This window comes from Mobula birostris, chromosome 2 (genome assembly GCF_030028105.1).
Source record: "Mobula birostris isolate sMobBir1 chromosome 2, sMobBir1.hap1, whole genome shotgun sequence".
Taxonomy (NCBI): Eukaryota; Metazoa; Chordata; class Chondrichthyes; order Myliobatiformes; family Myliobatidae; genus Mobula; species Mobula birostris.
This window is the reverse complement of record NC_092371.1, coordinates 50,936,132-50,957,963: the sequence shown is the minus strand read 5'-3', so window position 1 is coordinate 50,957,963 and position 21,832 is coordinate 50,936,132. Positions and strand designations below refer to the sequence as shown.

At 40.3% G+C, this 21,832-nt stretch overlaps 1 protein-coding gene and 1 long non-coding RNA gene across 2 annotated transcripts in view; one reads left to right on the top strand and one right to left on the bottom strand.

Annotated features, from left to right (window-relative positions):
- Nucleotides 1-2,091, bottom strand: part of LOC140186428 (brefeldin A-inhibited guanine nucleotide-exchange protein 2-like) — a 146,686-nt gene extending 144,595 nt beyond the window's left edge. Inside the window, exon 1 of the mRNA XM_072240701.1 lies at nt 1,850-2,091. Coding sequence (XP_072096802.1) covers nt 1,850-1,973 — 124 coding nt within the window. The 5' untranslated portion in view covers nt 1,974-2,091. The remainder of the gene's footprint in view (nt 1-1,849) is intronic.
- On the top strand, nt 1,908-5,747 carry LOC140186443 (uncharacterized). Its single transcript, XR_011882868.1, has 2 exons — nt 1,908-2,198; nt 5,294-5,747. It is a non-coding gene; the product is annotated as an uncharacterized lncRNA (long non-coding RNA).
- The last annotated feature ends 16,085 nt before the right edge of the window (nt 5,748-21,832 follow it).

Here is a 21,832-nt window from a genome sequence, read left to right as displayed (position 1 = left end):
GGAAACTATAGGTATGCAAATACATCAAATTACTCCCACTCAAACCAAGGGACAATGCTTTAAGTAACTAATTGTGTAAATGATACAAACAGCATAACTAAGACCATGATATTAAAAATTACTTAAAGTCATAACCATAGAAGCTTAAAAGGCCTCAAAATCAGATTTATTACAACTGACATAAGACATGAAATTAGTTGTTTTGTGGTAGCAGTACAAAGATATGAAATCTATACATTACAAAAATAAATAAATTGTACAAGAGGAATAACATGGTTGTTTCCATGGATTAAAAGACCACTCAGAAATCTGATGGAGGAGTGGAAGAAGCTGTCCCTAAATCATTGCGTTTGGATCTTGAAGCTCCTGTACATCCTCTCTAATAGTCATAACAAGAGGGCCTGTCCTAGATGGTGAAGGTTCTTAACAATGGATGCCTCTTTCTTGAGGCACCAGCTTCTGAAGATGTCCTTGATGGTAGAGATTACAGTGAATAATGATGATAATGCTGTAGTTAATCCAAGTTAAATGCTGTTGAGGTGTAAATAATGAGTCTTCACTATTCTATTTTCAGCACTATTTGTGTTATTCTTTCTCCCTTGGAATCGATAATAATACTGGAATTCCTTTTGATCTCTTCACTATTCTACATTCCTGCAACTCAAAACATCAGTGATTTCTAACTTTTCCTACTTTTGATAAAAGGTACTCTTGAAATATTTCTCTTCACAGATGCTGCCTGTCCTGCTGCACATTTCCAACATTTTATTTCTCTCTGATCTGTAGAATTTACAAATTTTCCCCTTTGTAAATACAATTTCATCACTTCAGTCAATTACAAGATTTCTGAACAGTACATGAACATATTCCATTTTTTTTCCGGACTAATTTTGTAATTTATGGTAATTTTACACCTTTGCAATGTTTTGCTGCTGCAAATTTCACATCATCTAAACTAGTGACAACAAATCTAATCAAGTTACTTCACATCTTACCTCAATATTCTTGTATCACAGCTCAGTTGAGAGTCATCACAAAACCAAGAAAATGCAAACTCTCAAAAAATTGCATAGAATAAACTACCAGAACAATTGCCCTGGATTTTGTGTAATTTTTTCACAAAAATAAAGATAACCAAGCCAAGAAAAGAAAACTTAGAGAAGTTTAAATTTGTAATTTAATAAAATTGGTGCTAACAAATTAACAATGAAACTACCAAATTGTCATAAAAACATATGGTCTTCTCCAACACCCTTTAAGGAAGGACAGCTACCGTTTATGAGACCTGTAACCTACTAACGTGGTTGACTTCTTCCTTATTTTGAAAACAACGAGGTCAAAAATGAATGTTGGATTGAGAAACATCCATATCCAAGAAACATGAAATAAAATCTTGAAAGCCAGGTGGGGGCTTAAATGATACTAATCAGTGTGAATTCAAAGTTACAAACCAAATACCAATGAGGTGTCATATAAATGATTTAGCAACCTCTTCCATGCACAAAAACAGCAATGTTAGATTAACTGCTATTGCCTATAATATATCGTCTCATGTCGCTAAAGCCTGCAGGTTGTAAATTGTCGCTTCAAATCTGACGCCTCTCGGAACCACCGTGTCTACTCAGTTTCAACAGCGGAAGTGAAAAAAACAACTCTCGAAAGCGAATAGGAGGCCTTCCCACTTTATTCTCCAAGCCACATTTATCCTGGAGTCACCCTGGCTAATACCACTGACATGATGGGGCAGAATTATCAGGAATCAGTTGAATACATGTCAAACCAAATATTCTGCAGGAACTCTCCCTCCCCCTCCTCCCTATTTCCATTGCCAGCCAACCCGAAAACTCACCCAGAGCCACCTCACAGGCTTTACGGAGCTGGGATTGCTGGGATTTCCTCACGTCTTTGTCAGCTAGGATTTTTTCCAGTGCGCGAGTCAAGAACATGTTTTTGGTTTTGCTGTCCTCGCGCATGATTTATTGGTCGTCGGTGCCAGCGATGGGAACACCGATGGAACGGTGGGCGACCGATTCCTCCTAATCCTCAGGTACCGCCATGTTGGCTGGAGATCACGTGAGATGGCGACCCGCAGGCGCAGTTGTCATTGGAAAGTCTCACTCGCCGTCGTGGCTCTCTCTGTCTTTCGTCCCTCGGAAGCGCCAGCCACGACCCATCGCTCCTCAGCTTTGACAATCGAGGTAACGCGCAACGGGAACTATTGCCAGGATTGAACCATACGGCTGCTACTTATTTTTAATGAGATAGTCTATACTTTGTTAAGCTGTTTTTTTCTGCATCTGTTGAGGAAACACATTTTATATATTAATTAACAAGGTTATCACTTATTGCTTTCTTCTATCTCTATTCACCCACCTCAAATTTCATTTGTCCGGTTTTAGCAAAAATATGGCTGTTTAAAAAAATCACCTGTTGAGCTTTCGTACGATTATGTGGCAATTGATTCAATTAAGCTCTCAACGCCTCTTTTACCTGGCCCATGTCTGTTTTTACCATTACTACCTCACTCCCTGGCAATTCCGCTTCAGAGTTTTATTGACTTTGTTAACGTATGACCAAAACACACAGCTGACATACACAGACGTTTGAGGATACAGTATTCACCTCCTGATCTGTGCAGATCAGATCAATCTATATTATGCGTTGATCTCATCCACCAAAAGCATTTACTTTAATCGAACACGCCTATTTGCGAAAGTAATCCTGCTTTTCTTTTCCTCAGCTACAGGCCATCTTCTTAAAAATTGTTCATCTCCTGCACCCTCGTCTGCAGCAGCTACTCAAGACGGCATAATTCAAGATTTCTGCTACAGAGTTTAAGGACATCATTTGCAAGAATATCACAGCTATAGAATCATAGAAAAGTACAGCACAGAAACAGGCCCTTCAGCCCATCTAGTCCATGTCAAACATTGACCTGCCTACTCCCATTGACCTGCTCTGGGACCATAGCCCTTCATACCCCTATCATCCATGAACCTATCTAAACTTGTCTTAAATGTTCAAATCAAGCTCACATACACCACTTGCACTGGCAGCTCATTCCACACACTCAACACCCTCTGAGTGAAGAAGTTTCCCCTCATGTTCCCCTTAAACTTTTCACCTTTCACCCTTAACCCATGACCCTAGTTGCTGTCCTAAACAACCTCAGTAAAAAAAAGCCTGCTTGCATTTACGCCATCCATACGCCACATAATTTTGTATATCTATCAAATCTCTCTTCAATCTTCTATGTTCCAAGGAATAAAGTCCAAATCTACTCAATCTTTCTTTATAACTTGGCAACATCCTTGTAAATTTTCTCTGTACTCTTTCAACTTGTAAATTTTCTCTGTACTCTTTCAACATTGTTTACATCTTTCCTGTAGGTAAGTGACCAAAACTGCACACAATACTCCAAATCAGGTCTCACCAATGTCTTATACAACTTCAGCATAATATCTCCAATATTCAATACTTTGATTTATGAAGGCCAATGTGCCAAAAACTTTCTTTATGACCCTATCAACCTGTGACACCACTTTCAATGAATTATGGACCTGTATTTCCAGATTGCTTTGGTCTGCAGCACTCCTCATTGCAACACCTCACACTTGCCGACATTGAATTCCATACATCATTTTTCAGCCCCGTTTTCCAACTGTTCCAGATCCAAACTCTGATAGTCTTCCTCACCCCCCAGACTTGGTGTCACCTGCAAATTTTCTGATCAATTTAACCATGTTATAGATTCATAGAAAAGTACAGCACAGAAACAGGCCCTTCAGCCCATCGGAAGGGAGGGAACATCGACTCAGACCTTGAGAGGTCTGCGTCGGGCATTTTCATGCCTTACAAGGCGCAGATTGGAAGTCTGTGTGGGGCACCACTCCTCGCACAGACACTAGAGCAATGTGTGGTTAAGTGCCTTGCTCAAGGACACAAACACGCTGCCACAGCTGAGGCTCAAACTAGTGACCTTCAGATCACTAGACGAACGTCTAAATCACTTGGCCACATGCCCATCTAATCCATGTCAAACATTGACCTGCCTACTCCTATTAACCTGCTCTGGGACCATAGCCCTCCATACCCCTACCATCCATGTAGCCTTCTAAACTTCGCTTAAACACTGAACTCGAGCTTGCATGCACCAGATATGCTGGCAGCTCGTTCCACATTCTCATGACCCTCTGAGTGAAGAAGTTTCCCCTCCTGAGTTTCTTAAATTTTCACCTTTCACCCTTAACTCTTGACCTCTGGTTGTAGTCCCACCAAACCTCAGTGGAAAAAGCTTGTTTGCATTTACCCTATCTATACCCCTTATAATTTGGTATACCTCTATCAAATCTCCCCTCAATCTTCTACATTATAAGGATCATTGAGTTAGATGACAAACAACAACTGACCAACCAGTGATCCCTGCAGCACTCCACTCAGTTACAGGCCTCCAGTCAGAGAGGCATCCATCTACTATCACCCTCTGGCTTCTCCCATAAAGCCAATATATAATCCAGTTTACTAGCTCATCTTCAATGCCGAGCGACTGAACCTTCTTGACCAACCTCCCATGCAGGACCTTGTCAAATGCCTTGCTAAAGTCCTAGTTGACAATATGCACTGCCTTATCTTCATTGACTTTCTTGGTAACTTTCTCAAAAAAACAATGTAAGATTGGTTAGACACAGCCTACCACATATGAAGCCATGTTGACTATCCCTAATCAGTCCATGTCTATTGAAATACTTATATATCTGGTCCCTTAGAATACATTCCAATACTTTTCCACTACTGATGTCAGGCTCACTGACCTATAATTTCCTGGTTTATTTTTAGAGCCTTTCTTAAACAGTGGAACAACATTAGCTATCCTCCAATCCTCCGTACCCCACCTATCACTAAGTACGATTTAAATATCTCTGTTAGGCCCTCTGCAATTTCTGCACTTGCCTCCCACAGGGTCCGAGGGAATACCTTGTCAGGTCCTGGGGATTTATCCAACCTAATTTGCCTCAAGACAGCAAACCCCTCCTCCTGTCATCGTTGCTGGGTCTACATATTAGAACTACTCATCAAATACTACCATGGGAATAACTTTACTATATTTGCATCGGATCAAGAAAGCAGCTCCTCATGACATTTTTAAGATAAATTGAGAATAGGCATTAATTGACAGCCCTGTCAGCAATGCCCATAATCTATGAGTAGATTTCAACAAAATCCTCTCCAGTAATGTGTGAAAAATTGTCACGAATGACAATCTGTTAACTGGTCTTACTCTCCCTCTCACTAGCTGCTGTCGAAACAAAGTGCAGGAGTCTTGGGATCCATGTTGCAAGGATTGATCGGCAAGGCTCATGGCTGTGGAGTCCTTTTGGGGAACTGAGTTTCATGTTTCTGGATTCCAGTTACTCTTTTTATTTGCTTTTCTTGAACTGTTTGATGAGGCTGATCAATACGGACTGGGGCGCTTTGGTGAAAACGGTCTCTGCAGCCTGCAGTCGGCTACCAGCACGGCCCTGAACTGTACCAAACTCAATACTCCTGTTTTGATGTTGATATTCTATGTGTTGTTCACTTCCATTTTGTCATTTGGGAAATTTGTTTTTCTTTCGCGCATTCGGTGTTTGAAGTTTTTCTTTGAATGGGTTCCATGGTGTTTCCTTGTTACATGGCTGCCCATGGAAGGATAAATCTCAAGTTGTATTCTGTATATGTACTTTGATAATAAATGTCCTTTGAATGTGTGAATGCTGAGACTATCTGATTGCCTGTCTCCACTCCCTGCCTACCCTCTGTGAATTTCCTTTAACTACTGGATCAAAATTTCGAAACACATTCCATATGGCTAAACACTGAATTCACAATTTTCTTGGGATTTCCAGTTGTCTTCCCATGTATACGAATTCTTACATTTTGATTTCTGCTTCTTACAGTAACAAAATGCTTCTTTCAACCTCATCCAAGACTTTGATGAAAATTTATACATCTATCATACAAGACTTCTCCACTAGGTTAGGACTGGGTGCGACCATATTGACAATGATTTTTTTACTATCCATTCAAAACCAGACTCAACAACAATGCCTGTTCTTCCTATTTCCAGATCATTAATGTGATTGTTTCCATGGATCTAGCTATGGTCCCCTCCAATTTCTCTCTGCGCTATCCTTCAGTGACAGTATTGAGAAAACTGCATCAATTTCAATAAATGTATTGGAAAAACCCTGCTATCATCCCCATTTTTCTTGACTTCTGTTCTCATACTATCATAGAATTGTAAAGCACAGAAATGGGCCCTTTGGCCCAGCTTGTCCATGCTGACTGTGATACCTATCTATGCTAATTGAATTTTCTGCATTGGGTCTGTATCTCTTTACTCCTGTCCAAATCCCCTTTAAGCGTTGTAATTGTATCTGACTCTGCCAGTCCCCTGGCAGCTCATTCCACATAACAACCACTGTCATTGTGGAAAATCTTGCCTCTCCAGTTTCCTTTAATTTTCTTCCCTAACCTTAAGCCAATGATTCTAGTTTTAGATTCCATCACCTTAGAAAAACATTCTGCCTATCTATGCCAACTATGTCCTTCTTAATTTTAAAAGCCTCTGCAAGGTCACCCTTCATCTTATCCAATCTCTAAGTAACCCCTCCATTTCATGCAGCATCCTAGTGAAACTCTTCTGCAGTTTCCTAATGCTGCTGCATCCTTTCTGTAATGAGGTCACCAGACCTACACACAATATTCCAGCTGCATTCTGACCAATGATTTATACAGCTTCAACATGACATTCCAACTCTTATTCTTAATGTTTTGGCTTTTAAAGTACCAAATACCTTCTTCACTGCTGTTTCTACCTGTGTCATGATTTTCAAAGAGCTACACGCAAGTCCCTCTGATCACTACTATTCGCTGTATATCTTTTTTTCGATGTTCAAAAATGCATTACCTCACAATTGTATAAATTAATTTCCATCTACCACTGCTCAGCCAACATCCCACTGATCTATGCTCCTATTATCCTTTCACAATCTTCTTCGCCACCTACTACTTCAACAATTTTGAGTCGGGAGTAAACTTACTAATCAGTCGACCAACATTCTTATCCATCTATGACAAACAGCAATGGTTCCATGACTGATCCTTGTAGTACACCATTAGTTGTAGACTCCCTGTAAGGAAAGTCCATGACCACTTCCTCTGTCTCCTTCTCGTCACCTTGTTGGGTTCTGTCTGATGTTTCAGTTCTCACTTAACAAAGTGAAATTAGCCTAATTTCTTACTATTATTGCTGAAGAGCCACTCCCAAGGAGTTTGACAAGACCCCCCATCTAGAGGTGCTACCCCTCCCATGCACCCCATGCAAGGATCCAGATACAGAAAGCCAGCCTGGCACTCGGGAAACTCCATGTCAAAGTTCTGGAGCACAAGGACATTCAGCTTTCAACCAAGCTCTGGGTGTACAAGGCTGTGGTCCTCACCCCTCTCCTGTACGGCTGTGAAACCTGGACCCTGTACTGCAGGCACATCAAACAGCTGGAGCAGTTTCACATGCGCTGTCTGCAGTCAATCATGAGGATTCGATGGCAGGACCAAATCACCAACCAAGAAGTCCTTGATAGAGCCAACAACACAAGCATTGAGACAAGGATCCTCCAGGCCTAGTTATGCTGGACTGGCCCTGTAATCCGCATGGGTGAAACAAGAATCCCCAGGCAGCTGCTCTACGGTAAGCTTGACCATGGCAGTTGCAATCAGGGCGGCCCCAAAAAAAGATTCAAAGAAAATCTGAAATCATACATCAAATGGGCAGACCTCCAGCATCGACAACTTGAGGTGTCTGCAGCCGACAGGGCTGCATGGCACGCCCCATCCAGAAAAGCTACATCTGACTTTGAGGATGACCGAAATCAGCGCCTTGCAGATCTACGCCACAAAGCTGTGTATGCACCTGTTCTAACAACCACCATTCCACATCCAACCTGCAACCGCATGTGTCCTTTGGCCTTTGGCCTCCGAAGCCACATGCGTATCCACAGATGACTGCACAATGTTTAGTCTTCCTCGGACCCTGAGAGACAACCACCCCCTCCCCATTATTGCTGAGAATTAAGTTTGACTTTTTTCAACTTCCTTGAGAGTCTTATAGACCAAACATCCTCAATCATTGTGACATTTTGCCATCTCATATTTACCCATGTTAGACAGTTTATAGTTTGACCACTAGTCTTCTTGCAACATCATAGAATCTTGCAGCACAAAATCATTTGGCCCAACGTGCAAATGTAGCAAACTGTATTGATTGTGGTTTTCCAGTCAATATCACTAAGTTCATTAAAGAAATCTCAGCTCCTCTTTGATCCATCATAATTGACCTTGTTGCCAATGGAAACATATCTTCTTACTACATCAGAACCTCTCATAATTTTAAACATATCAATTAAATCTTCATTTATCCAGCTCCACTTGGGAAGTACGTACAATCTCAGTGCCTTTGTCCATGTCTACCAAGCATTTTATACAAGAGTAAATTATTCTCTTACATGAATATTGAAAACGATTACAACATTTCCATCACGTTCCTAAGTAAAATTGGCTAAGCTCAGCAATCCCAGATCTTCTTGGTGTAAATGATTTGATGCTCTTATGTATTTAATGTATGTGGGAAAAGTTACATACAAGATGTTTCAGTCAGGTTTTATTTCTTAATGAATGAGAACTACAGAGTTACTATTGTTTTTGTATTCAATTCAGTATTCAACCAATGAAAAGACATGATCCTATCTTGTTTTCTCCCCCTATTTTCTGCACTGTGTGCCACATCAGGTGATATCCTTGCTGTTTCTTCAGCATTTTGTCTGGTTTTTATGAGGCTGAGTTACTAGCTCTATGCTTAAGCCTGTGTGGATGGAAAGCATGCATGGAGCTGGCCGGATTTGAACCTGGGCCCTCTTTCCTCAAAGTCCAGTGCAGATGCCACTACACCACTGGCCAGCCAATTCTACCTTGTTACCAAGATCAAAAAACAAAGTGGAGGGTAATGAAAATAGAAAAATAATTAATAAAATTATATTAAACTATTTTTTGTTAACTTTACAGTTGTTTAAACCATATTGGTGAATAAGGTCTTAGCCAAATACAGAAAGCTATTGAACAGCTGCATTAATTAAGTATGACAAGTTTTTATAGGTTTTTCCATCATAAATGTGTACACTTAAACTTACAGTTTGAAAACAAATACTGAGTAAAAATCTGGCATCAGGTCATGAAATTGAAATACGTGCTGAAATCCCAATCTAGAAAATCTACTATATCCAAAGGTTTGTGTCAGTTAGTAATTGATAATTTTGCTCATTAACTCTCATTTGTAAACACAAGTTGTACATTTTTGTGATTAAAAATGTCCCGCATGTAGTCTGTTTTGGGGATGACCCTATGATTGAATGGGGAAGAGAGGGGCGGAGCCAAGCAAGAGTATCAGGAAGGTTCACCAATCTTCTGTCCTTGGACTCACTTTACACCGCACGCTGTTGGAGCAGTGCTGCCAGGATAATCAAGGACACGACTCACCCAGCCAGCACACTTTTCGTCCCTCCAGGAGAAGGCTCAGGAGCTTGAAGACTCGTACGGCTAGATTTGGGAACAGCCTCTTTCCAACTGTGATAAGACTGCTGAACGGATCCTGACCCGTATCTGGGCCGTACCCTCCAAATATCCAGACCTGCCTCTCGTTTTTTTTTTGCACTACCTTACTTTCCCTTTTCTATTTTCTATTTATGAATTATAATTTAAATTTTTAATATTTACTATCGATTTGTACTCCAGGAAGCGCGAAGCGCAGAATCAAATATTGCTGTGATGATTGTACGCTCTAGTATCAATTCTTTGCCGACAATAAAGTAGTACAGTGGCTGTAGGCCTTGTGCTTTTGACTAACCTTGGTGCAGTAATAGTTGTGATTGGGTCATTGCAGCCATGGATTTGCGATGGGGATGCACCGAGAGCCTTTACTATGATGGCTGGAACTGCAGTGAACGATGAGAGACATTAGCAGTCTTTACAGCTTCGGTCAGGGTTAGATGGAAGAGGCCTTTTCGAGGATTTGGATAGCAGAGGGAAATCAGAGGCCTTTACTGTGATGGTCAACCTGGGATGTGGGACATCAGGGATAGATGTGAATGAGGGGTTGTGGTGACGTTCAGTCCAAGAATGAGCTATGTTGGTGCAGTGGGAATAGTAGTTGAAAATTGGTGATGGAGGATCATCTTTGTGGGCAATTAGGCATTGAGGTCTGGGCCTCAGGTGATCCATTGCAATTTATGAGGACAGTGATAGAATTTAGTAATTTTGGTGAAAGGAGAAGAGAATGATTAAGGAATGAAAAGCAATTATGACAGTTTACTAAAATACTGCATGTTCCAAATATACACAGAAAATGCTGGAGGAACTCAGCAAGTCAGACAGCATCAATGGAAATGAGTAATTTGTCTGCATTTCTGGCCGAGACCCTTCTTCAAGTATGCCAGAATTGTGCAATGTGGCTGATTTCAAGGACAATATGGTCATAAAAATCAGAATAATTAATTGGATGAAAATACGCATTTATGGTCTGCTATATAAGAATTTTAAAAAGTAAAAGATTGATGGTGGCAAACCTTTGGCAATGGCAAGGTGGCAAGCACAAAATTTGTTGGCATGTAGCTGCAATGCTGTTCCTCAATTCTTCAAACCCTATCCACAATAAGCACACATAATGATATTGTTGCTGCTAAATGAAGCAGCGGATGACTTCTTTTGCAACCCGAGAGCAGTGAGAGTTTTTTTTTACAGGAAATGCATCATGCTGGCTTGGTGCCAGCTAAATGGCTGCAATGTTGGATGATACATTTTGAAATCCTCGCAGACCTAGTGTATACGTTAGTTTTTGGATAGTAAATGGTTGGGCTGGTTGGCATTGGTTTTTTTTTACTTATATGTTATCTTCTGTCATTTGTGAGTGAACACTGGATATTCAGTGATAATGGTAAACACTATATGTAGCTTTGCATCTCTATGAATATTCATCTGAGTCACTGTTTTCAGTGATGACCATGTTTAAGTCTAATTATAGGAATAGACTTACTGATAAACTAGTGCTACATACATTGGTCTCAAATCAACCAGATGTAAGCCAGATGTAAAACAATTGTCATTAATGCAACAACAAAAGTCTTGCTGAGTGTAAAGAGTGTTATTTTCCTTAATCTTTTATAAATATGCACCATAGCTTATAACTTAATGTTCAGATTTTTATGTCATATATGCGGTGCAGTAACAATACTGTTTAGAAATTATGTTATTTTTAATTGTCTTTTTAAAAGACTAATAGTAACTTTTGAACATGTTTTCTAAAGTGTTGCATTTATTTTAATCTGTCTCTGTTATACTTTTATTAGTAGTAAAACAATGAATACGTGTAAATAAGCAACAGGACTCATCCTTTTGCCTTAAGATAAGTCCATAATGATCGTTACCAATCTCTGCTCAAAATTACCATGGCGCATGAGAGAATTTTTAAACCTGTCATAGACAATAGCCAGTTAGACTGTTTCAAAAATTAGTAATTAACGCAAGAATACATCTGACCTTTATAACCTGAAGAAAGGTAAATATGTAAAAACAATTCACATGGGGAGTCATGAGATTATGAAATGCTTTGCACAGTAAACCAATGAGGCAGAGACTATGCTACATACATTGACATAGACAAAAATCAAAGTGGTTTTGAATTTGTACCTCCCTCCATAACTGAATACTTAAATTCCTCATTGATAGTTTCAGTCAGTGAGGATTACTGACAAGATACAATTTGCTGGACAACATGAGTGGGTCAAGCAGCATCCTTTCATCCAGAAACACTGATAATTTCTTTCCTCCCACTGATGCTGCTCAACCATGAAGATCCTCCAGCAGATTGTGCATTGCTTCAGATTACAGCCATAAAGATCATAAGACATAGGAGCAGAATTAGGCCATTCAGCCTAACAAGTTTGCTCTGCCATTTCATCATAGCTAATCCCAGATCCCATTCAACCCCATACACCTGCCCTTTCACCATATCCCTTGATGTCCTGACCAGTCAGGAATCTATCAACTTCCACTTTGAATATACCCACAAACTTGGGTTCCACTGCAGTCTGTGGTAGAGCATTCCACAGATTCACCACTCTTTTAGCTAAAACATTTCCTCCTTACTTCTGTTCTTAAAGGTCACCACTCAATTTTGAGGCTTTGCCCTCTACATCTGGATACCCCCACCAGAGGAAATATCCTCTCCACATCCACCTTACCTAGTCCTTTCAACATTCGGTAGGTTTCAATGAGATCTGCTTGCGTTCTTCTAAATTCTAGTGAGTACAGGCCCAAAGCTGCCAAACACTCCTCATATGTTAATACTTTCATTCCTGGAATCATCCTTGTGAACCTCCTTGGACTGTCTCCAATGACAATACATCCTTTCTGAGATAAAGGGCAGACTGACTGGTGTCTATTAAAGCTTCAGCATTATTTCCTTGTTTTTATATTCTATTCCCCTTGAAATAAACGCCAACATTGCATTAGATTAGATTAGATTCAACTTTATTGCCATTGTGCTGTGTACAGATACAAAGCCAATGAAATGCAGTTAGCATCTAACCAGAAATGCAAAGTTGTTTACAAAAATAACTGCGAGTAAAAAGTAAGTGTTACAGCACACAAACATAAAAGTACTGAGACAGTACAATATGGGTGCAGTACTGCTTAGCGGTGTGATGTGAGGTTCAGCAGGGTCACAGCCTCAGGGAAGAAGCTCTTCCTGTGCCTGCTGGTGTGGGAGCGGAGGCTCCTGCAGCGCCTACCGGATGGAAGGAGAGTAAAAAGTCCATGGTTAAGGTGAGATGCAGCCTTGATAATGCTTTTTGCCCTGCCAAGGCAGCGTTTATGGTAGATGTTCTCAATGGTGGGCAATTGGGTGCCGATAATCCGCTGGGCAGTTTTCACCACACGCTGGAGTGCTTTGCGGTCTGATACGGGACAATTGCCATATCACACTGAGATGCAGTTGGTGAGTATGCTCTCAATGGTACAACAGTAAAAGTCTGTCAGTATCCTGGGACAGAGGTGAGCTTTCTTGATGCGCTGCAGGAAATAAAGGTGCTATTGCGCCTTTTTGATCAGGATGGAGGAGTTCAGGGACCAGGTGAGATCCTCGAAAATATGGACACCAAGGAATTTGAAGCTTGATACACGCTCCACTACAGCTCCGTTGATGTAGATGGAGACGTGAGTGTGGCTTCTAGCATGCCTGAAGTCTACAATGATCTCCTTGGTCTTCAGGGCCAGGTTGTTGTCGGCACACTGCGTCGCCAGGTGCTGGACCTTGTCCCTGTAGGCCATCTTGTCATCCCGTTTGATCAAGCCAACCACTGTGGTGTCGTCTGCAAACTTGATTATGCAATTAGAACCATGTACAGGAACGCAGTCATAGGTGAAAAGGGAGTACAGAAGAGGGCTCAGCACATGGCCTTGAGGCACACCGATGTTCAGGGTGAGAGTGGAGGAGGAGAGGTTGTCTAACTTAACTGATTTGCCTTCTTTCCCACAGACTCAACCTGTGAATTAACCTTCTGAGAGTCTTGAACGAAGACTCCTAAGTCCCTTTGCACCTCCAATGTTTAAATGTTCTCCCCATTTAGATAATAGTCTGCACTATTGTTCCTTTTACCAAAATGCATTATCATACATTACCCAACACTGTATTCCATCTCCATTGTTTTGCTCATTCTTCCAATTTGTCTAAGTCTCTTGTGATACCTGCAGTCTCATGTCTTCATTGGTAAGAACATCCCCTCCTCACTGAGATGAACCTCAAAACTCCATGCTTAGCTATCTGCTCTACTTTCTTAGCACAGCTCCAATGCCATATACATTTTTTTTATTAAGTGCAATAATGAACAATAGCCAGATCAGAAATGCTGATCAGGTCAACTAGTTCCCAAAGAGAGCTCTGATAGGCCAATCAGATGGTTCACTGCTGCTCAACGATAGAACACAAAAAAAATCATATGTACAATTAAGAAACATAAAAAAATGGTAGAAATACTGGAGTCATGATGATCATGATGAAGTCTGCTAGATAGAGACATTTATACACATGCTGTCCTCCATAATTCAAAGAGATTGAAGGATAAGGTTGCAGGGTGACAAAACGTGGCAGGAGCACTTGGAATTAAAATCTAATCCTTACCGGGAGAAAACAGCACGTTCTTTCCGCACTGTTCTCCAGCAGCTTAAAGACTAAGTCCAGCTGGAACATAACTCACAAGTGCTCTTGAAAGTCAGATATTAACCCTACCTACCAACAACCAAGTACTGCCTTCCTGGTCCCCTTCATGACAGCTTATGAAGATGCATGTGACTTCCCTCCCAGAGATGATAGCACTGTTGTTGGATGAACCACGGGTGGTGATGAGTCAGCTCAGAGGCCAACGGTAGGACACTTTGTTGGGTGCTGCTACAACAACCACCTCTCACTCTGCTCAGTCAAACTAAAGAGCTGGTTGTAGACTTTGGAAAGAGGAAGGAAGGTGAGTATGTCGCAGTCTATAAAGGGGAATGGAGATGGAGTAAGCCAGCAGCTTTAGATTCCTGGATGTTAACATTTGGATGACCTATTCTGGGTCCCGCACATGAATGCCATTACAAGGAAAGTGCACCAGCTTCTTAACTTTTTCAGGAGGTTCAGCTTGTAACTGAACCATATAACAAACTGCTACAATGTACTGTTGAAGGTGTCCTGACTAATTACATCATTGTCTGGTATGCTATTTCAAATGCACAGGAACATAAGAAGCTGCAGCGAGTTGTGGACTCTGCCCAGTACATCATGGGCACATCCCTTCCCACCATCAGTGGTATGTACATGAGCTGCTGCCTCAAGAAGGCAACATCCATGATCAAGGATCCCCACCAGCTGAACTATGCCATCTTCTCCTAGCTATCATTGCGCAAGAGGTACAGAAGCCTCAAGTCCACACCACCAGGTTAAAGAACAGCTACACATATAAAACGCTGGAGGAACTCATTAGGCCAGGCAGCATCGAAGGAAAAGAGTACAGTCGACGTTTTGGGCTGAGACCCTTCAGCAGGTTTCTACTGAAGGGTTTCAGACCAAACTCTTTTCAGACTGTACTCTTTTCCATAATACTGCCTGGCCTGCTGAGTTCCTCCAGCGTTTTGTGTGTGCTGCTTGGATTCCCAGCATCTGCAGATTCTTACTTGTTTGTGTAAAGAACAGCTACTTCCATTTAATCATTCAGACCTTGAATCAACCTGCACAGCCCTAATCACTGCCTTAGTACAGCAACACAATGATCACTGATCACTTTGCACTAAAATGGTCATTTTTGTTCAAGTTGTGTTTTTTTTCTTAATTTTGTCTAATCTGTTTTTCTTGTGAATGCTGCTTATATGATGCATTGTGCCTGTGAAGTTATTACAAGTATGTTTTTCTTTGCACCTGTGCATCCATGTACTTGTGCATATGAAAATTTTAAAAACTTCGACTTTTATACTGGCAGCTGGAAAATGATTGAATAATGTGGAACTTAAGGTTTCTCCTGGGCTTTTGATGTCACATTTTCCAGATCTGTTTCTCTATGATAGACTCAATCGATTCATGTGTGTCAAATGCACAGAATTAAGTATGTTGTCAAGTTGGTTTTGTGGAAAATGAATTTAATTTGAAGTACTTCCGATATGTATATCAGTTTTATTTCAACGGGAGAAAATAGAAATGCATAGGTCTATTTTTTCACAACTGATGTGTTTCAGGAGAAAATAATAGTGTTTTAATGTAATATCTACAGTATCTCCTGAATAAAAGTTACTCACACCCAAGAAATTTGACTATTGGTGCAACTTATTTTCTTCAATTTTGAAGTGTAGGACTCTTTATTTGACTGCTTGAAAATCCCAATATGAAATCTCGGGTAATGTTTGCCACACTCACCAAGTGATTTCTGGGTTCTGTGTTTCAGCACTCACCTTCCAATCACTAAAGGATCAGTTCCCGTGTTCCCCAAGCACATGCTGGGGCTCTTGTTCTGATGCTCTTTCTAAACTTGCCAGATTCATTGGAAAAATATTATTTTCTAACTTGTTTTTAAAAATTTATTATTATGTGTAACTTGTTAAAAATTAATGTAATGTGTGTTAGAATACAAGCAGAATACCCTCCAATAGTTTAGAAAAATTGCCAGCTAGGGACAACTGAAGTCCTGAGTGTGTTGGATTAACAGAGTTTTACTGTACTATGATCTGTCTTCTCGTCTGCTTTATTCTGCTTATTTCCATATAAGTTATTCTGTCTGCAACTTAATCGGGGATTCTGGCAGAATATTAATTGATCTTTGAAGTGGTGCAAAATTCTTACTTTAATTGGCTTCACTATTTCTTTTTGGGTTCTGATGCCAACCACACCACCAACTCTCAAGAAAACATGGTGAAAATTCAAAATGTGTGTAATTAATCTCATGCTTTAGGTACATCATTAGAATGTCAACTTTGAAACAAACACTTTGACTGTTTATATCCATTTTGAACCTTATTGAATTACGTACAACTTACCACACAGAAACAGGCACTTTGGTAGCGGGTACAAGAAAATGGTCCTGAGATGAGCAGTCAACTACGATCTTATTGAATGACAGAGCATGTGCATGGTGTTTAATAACCTACTCTGCTTCTGTCATTTGTGCTCATAAAATGGCACAGCACAGTAATTGTGAAAGTCTTTTGGAAAGGATCTTCAAATTGTATGTGAACAATTTTACAATTGGTCAAAAGAAATTTAAACTCATAACATTAGTTCAAGTGTTGATACTTCTTCAAGTGAAAGCTGAACGAAAATCCAGCAAAAGAAACAACCTCAACCAGTTAGTTTCCCATGCTTTGAGAAATCAAGCAATGAATGGCATTCTCACAAGAGCCTGTTTATTTGGTGGTGCTGTTTTCTCAATGCTTTGCCTACTTGGTAACTCCCAGTGATTATTTCTCTGGCTTCAATTCAGAGTTTTCACATTTTGCAGGGAAAAATGAAGCAAGTTGTCAGCTCAGCATAGTTTAATCCATAGCCACAACATCAGTATCAGTTTCTAGAGGAAGAAAACTTAAAGTGAAAATTGTATTTAATTCACACAGTTATAAGCACTGATCTTGGGTGAACTCGATCCTCATGTTTGAGTGCTTATTTGTGCAGTACTTCAGAAACAGTGCACACAATTTTAATTCATTTGAAAAGAGCAACAGCAAGACAGCTATGCCAAGTTTTGTTTAAAGGAATGGGAAGCCCCATCTGACAAGGTGTCTTCATTCTAAAATGCTATCTCTGTTTCACTTCCTGCAGGTGTTGCCTGACCTGCTAAATGTTTCAAGAATTTTCCAATTTTTATTTTGGATTTCCAGCATTTGCGGTACTTTTTCCTTTACTAAGATATGATAAGAAATCTGGCTACAATGCATATTTTGTGCATTTCATTTATATATGGCCATAAATCGAGATTGAAAATTCCCACAGGGATCTTTTTGTTCCACATTGCTCCTTTCAATACCTACCCACTGCAAAAGCTTGGCAAGGAACAGTATTATATGATCTTGAATTTAAACCGATAATAATAACCACAATGTTTTCCAATCTATTGTGTCCAAAGCCAACAATGCATGCAATGAAGCTCATGCATGAAGTTCCATTCAATTGACTGCATATGCTCAATATCTTCAGTTTGATAGATGGTCAGTTATTTAGAGTTGACTAATTCGAGAACCTTATCAAATTTTGAGGCTGTAGGAGCATCGTGGACTTGTTCAGCACAACAACAGGCTCTGCAGCTCACCCATGTTCATGCCAACCTTTTTGCCCATCTACATGGATCCCATTGGCCACATTAGATCCAGAGCCTCTGCACCTTGCCAGCTTAAGTGCTTGTCTAAATATTAATTAAATGCAGTGACTGTATCTGATTCAACCACCTCCTATGGCAGCAAGCTCCAGAAACATATCTTTCAAAATCCCTTTAAAATTTCATCTCACCTTAAAACTATCCTGCCTAGGTTTTGATGGCTTTATCACTGGAGAAGGATTCTGTATATTTACAGTGTCCTTGCTTCATATAATTTTATATATATGTCAGATCACACATCAGCTGCCTCTTCAACAGACTACAGCTTATCTAAGCTCTTCCCATAACTGAAGTCCTCCAATTCTAGTAATATTCTGGTGAATCTCCTCTGTATTCTCTTTAAGGCACATCCTTTCTAAAATATGATGACTTCATATTGCTTTCCTGTCAATGTGTTATACAGTTGCAGTGTGTTATCCCAAAACCCTTCATTCTATGCCCTGACCCAAGGTACAAACATGCCCACCCTTTCAGAGAATTCTGGAATTGAACACCATGGCCCCTTTGTTCATCAATACTCTTTAGCTTCCTCTCATTCACTGTCTATGTCATATGCATATTTGACTTCTCAAATTTGTCTGCCAATACTTTGCCCAACTTGCAATTTGATTTTTATCTTGTTGCAAGAACCTCTCCTACCATGCCCATACAGCACTAACATTTTTGTCATCTGCATACTTACTAACCACCCACGCTTCCTTTCCTCTTGTTCTAATATATGCTTCAACAAAGAACGCGTGCACGAGTGTCCCCAAAGTTAATTCTTAAGCAGAAATGTCCAATCCCAATAAGACTTTTCCTGAATTTCATTATTGTGTGAGTTAAAGAAAGGTGACAATAGGAAAATAGCATTCATGCCAAAAAAATGCCTGCTAATGACCATCATCAAAAGGGAGTCTAACTACCTATCCTCATGGTTAAACATTACATAACCATTATTGAGCACCGTCCCCGCTCCAATAATCAACGTCCTGTTGAATCAAAAATAACTAGATCAATTAAGTAAATAGCAGGGCAGCAAGCAGGTCAGAGACTGGGGCAATGACTCGTGGTATCTTCACCATCTACAAGTACAAGTCGGCAGTGTTATGTACCATGTCAAATATGTACTGCAATTATTTGTCCAGTCTATTTTGATAGTACCTCCCTAATCTGCACACTGTGTCACAATGAATCACACAGGAAGCAGGTGCACTGGAATGCCATCACCTAAATGTGCTTCAGAGGGGATCTGGCTGGAAAATTACTTTGAGAATGTACTAAGAACTGCAACAGTATAACTGCAGCATCCTATCATAAAACAATCAGGATAGGCAATAGTTACTGTCCTTGCTAGCAGGATGATGGAAAACTTGTATTTTTGTTGAAAAATGGCAGATGATCAGTGACGGAATTAGTTCTAATTGGTTCTAATAATAGAGGTTCCTTGATGTAAATTGAGGCAACATATAGTTTGAAGGACTTTGGTCTCTTTTCAGATATTTCCAATCTTATTTAACTATGCACTAACTATACTTAATAAAGAAGAGCTGAAACTATATAATAACATTAATTAACTGATGAGCTTTCAGCAGTATATGTATCCTTTGGTGCCAATATTCCTTTGCTTTTATTTGAAGATTCCAATCTTTCCCAAAGGTTTCAACGAGATGTTGTGTCACTGAACTGAGAATGTTTTTAGCAATCGATACGTGCTGAGTTCTAAATTTGACAGAATAGATCAGGACTATTCAGTAACCTATGATGATTAATTTTCTTTTTTTCATTTCTCGCCATTTTAACGCTCTTCATTTCAATCATCACTTGAGGAAAAGACAAAGTTTGTAAATAAATAATTAAAACACGGTAAATGAAGGACTATACAAGGTCTACTCAAGAACGGGAGAGACGTGCACTGCAGTTATGACATTTGTTAAAACACTTATTCATTTCATAATATTGATAAAGTTTATCAAGTTGTCTTAAAATTCTTTTCTCATGATTAAATTAGTTTAATGATCAGGAAGTCAAAAAAAAATTAACTTTGATTCCAAAGAATGATCTCAAATATGTTTTGTATTCATTATCACCCATCAAGATATAAATGAAGAAATAGGCTGACAGTGAAAGTATCTGAAAAGAAGTTGAACTTTGATGGAACGGTAGAAGTAGTTAAGGGGACAGGAAAACAGGATGAGAATGAAGGGATATTTGTCAGGAAATGTAGAGGAGGCTTGACCAAAAAGCAGAGAAATAGAAACGATTTAGCAGTAAATGATACTTTACCAAGAAACTGCAAATTAGCAGGCCACAAGGGGCCACAAATCGAGAGAGAACAAACACTTAACATGACAAAGCAACAAGGTAACTGAAGACGAGGAGTAACTGGTTGAGACTGGCTTGTTCGATGGGTAAACAAGGATTGTGGATAAGAGTTGGGTTTAAATAGAAACCTGATTGAATTCTTTGAGGATGGAACAAAAGACATTGATGAAGGCAGAGCAGTGGATGTAGTGTGTATGGATTTCAGTAAGGCATTTGATAAGGTTTCCCATACAAGGCTTCTTCAGAAAGTAAGGAGGCATGGGATCCAAGGAGACCCTGCTTTGTGGATCCAGAATTGGCTTGCTCACAAAAGGTAAAGGGTGGTTGCAGATGGTTTATATTCTGCATGGAGGTTCGTGACCAGTGGTGCTCTGCAGGGATCTGTTCTGGGACCCCTCCTCTTTGTGATTTTTATAAATAACCTGGGTGAAGAAGTAGAAGGGTGGGTTAGTAAGTCTGCAAATGACTCAAAGGTTGGGGGTGTTGTGGATAGTCTGGAGGGTTGTTAGAGGTTACAGTGGGACATTAATAGGATGCGGAACTGGGCTGAATTGGCAGATAGACTTCAATCCAGATAAGTGGGAAGTGGTTTATTTCGGTAGGTCTAATTTGAATATAATATAAACGGTAAGACTCTTGGCAATGTGGAGGATCTGAGAGATCTTGGGGTCTGTGTCGATAGGATACTCAAAGCTTCTGCGCAGGTTGTCAGTGTTGTTAAGAAGGCATATGGTGTGTTTGTATTCATCAACCGTGGTATGGAAGGATATGGATATTATAGCTAGAGTGCAGAGGAGATTTACAAGGATGTTGCCTGGATTGGAGAGCATACCTTATGAGAATAGGCTGAGTGTACTTGGCCTTTTCTCCTTGGAGCAATGGAGGATGAAAGGTGACCTGATAGAGGTGTATAAGATGATGAGAGGCATTGATCGTGTGGATAGCCAGAGGCTTTTTCCCAGGGCTGAAATAGCTAACACAAGGGGGCATAGTTTTAAGGTGCTTGGAAATTGGTACCGAGGGGATGTCGGGTAAGTTTTTCACACAGAGAGTGGTGGGTGCATGGAATGCACTGCTGGCAGCAGTGGTGGAAGCAGATACAACAGGGTCTTTTAAGAGCCTCTTGGATAGGTACATGGAGCTCAGAAAAATAGAGGGCTGTGTGCTAGGGAAATTCTAGGCAGTCTCTTGAGTAGGTTAAATGGTTGGCACAACATTGTGGGCCGAAGGGCATGTAATGAGCTGTAAATTTCTATGTTTTATGTTCTAAATAGGCTGCAGGTGAGCAGTTGGAAACAAGTAGGAGGAGAATCCTTTTAGGTGGGTGGAGATGGGGAGGTGCCTGCTTGTACAAGTCTCTCCCTCCTAAGGCTGGCACCCAAAGGCCCGGGATGATCTGGATGGGTCTGGTGGAACACCTTGATGTGCATTGGATCCAAGATGAAACTAGACGGCAACCAAGACCTCTCCTCCAGGTCGTACCCTTCTCGGTCAACCAGGTACTGCACATCCCATCCATGACAACACAAATCTATCAATTGGTGAACAGT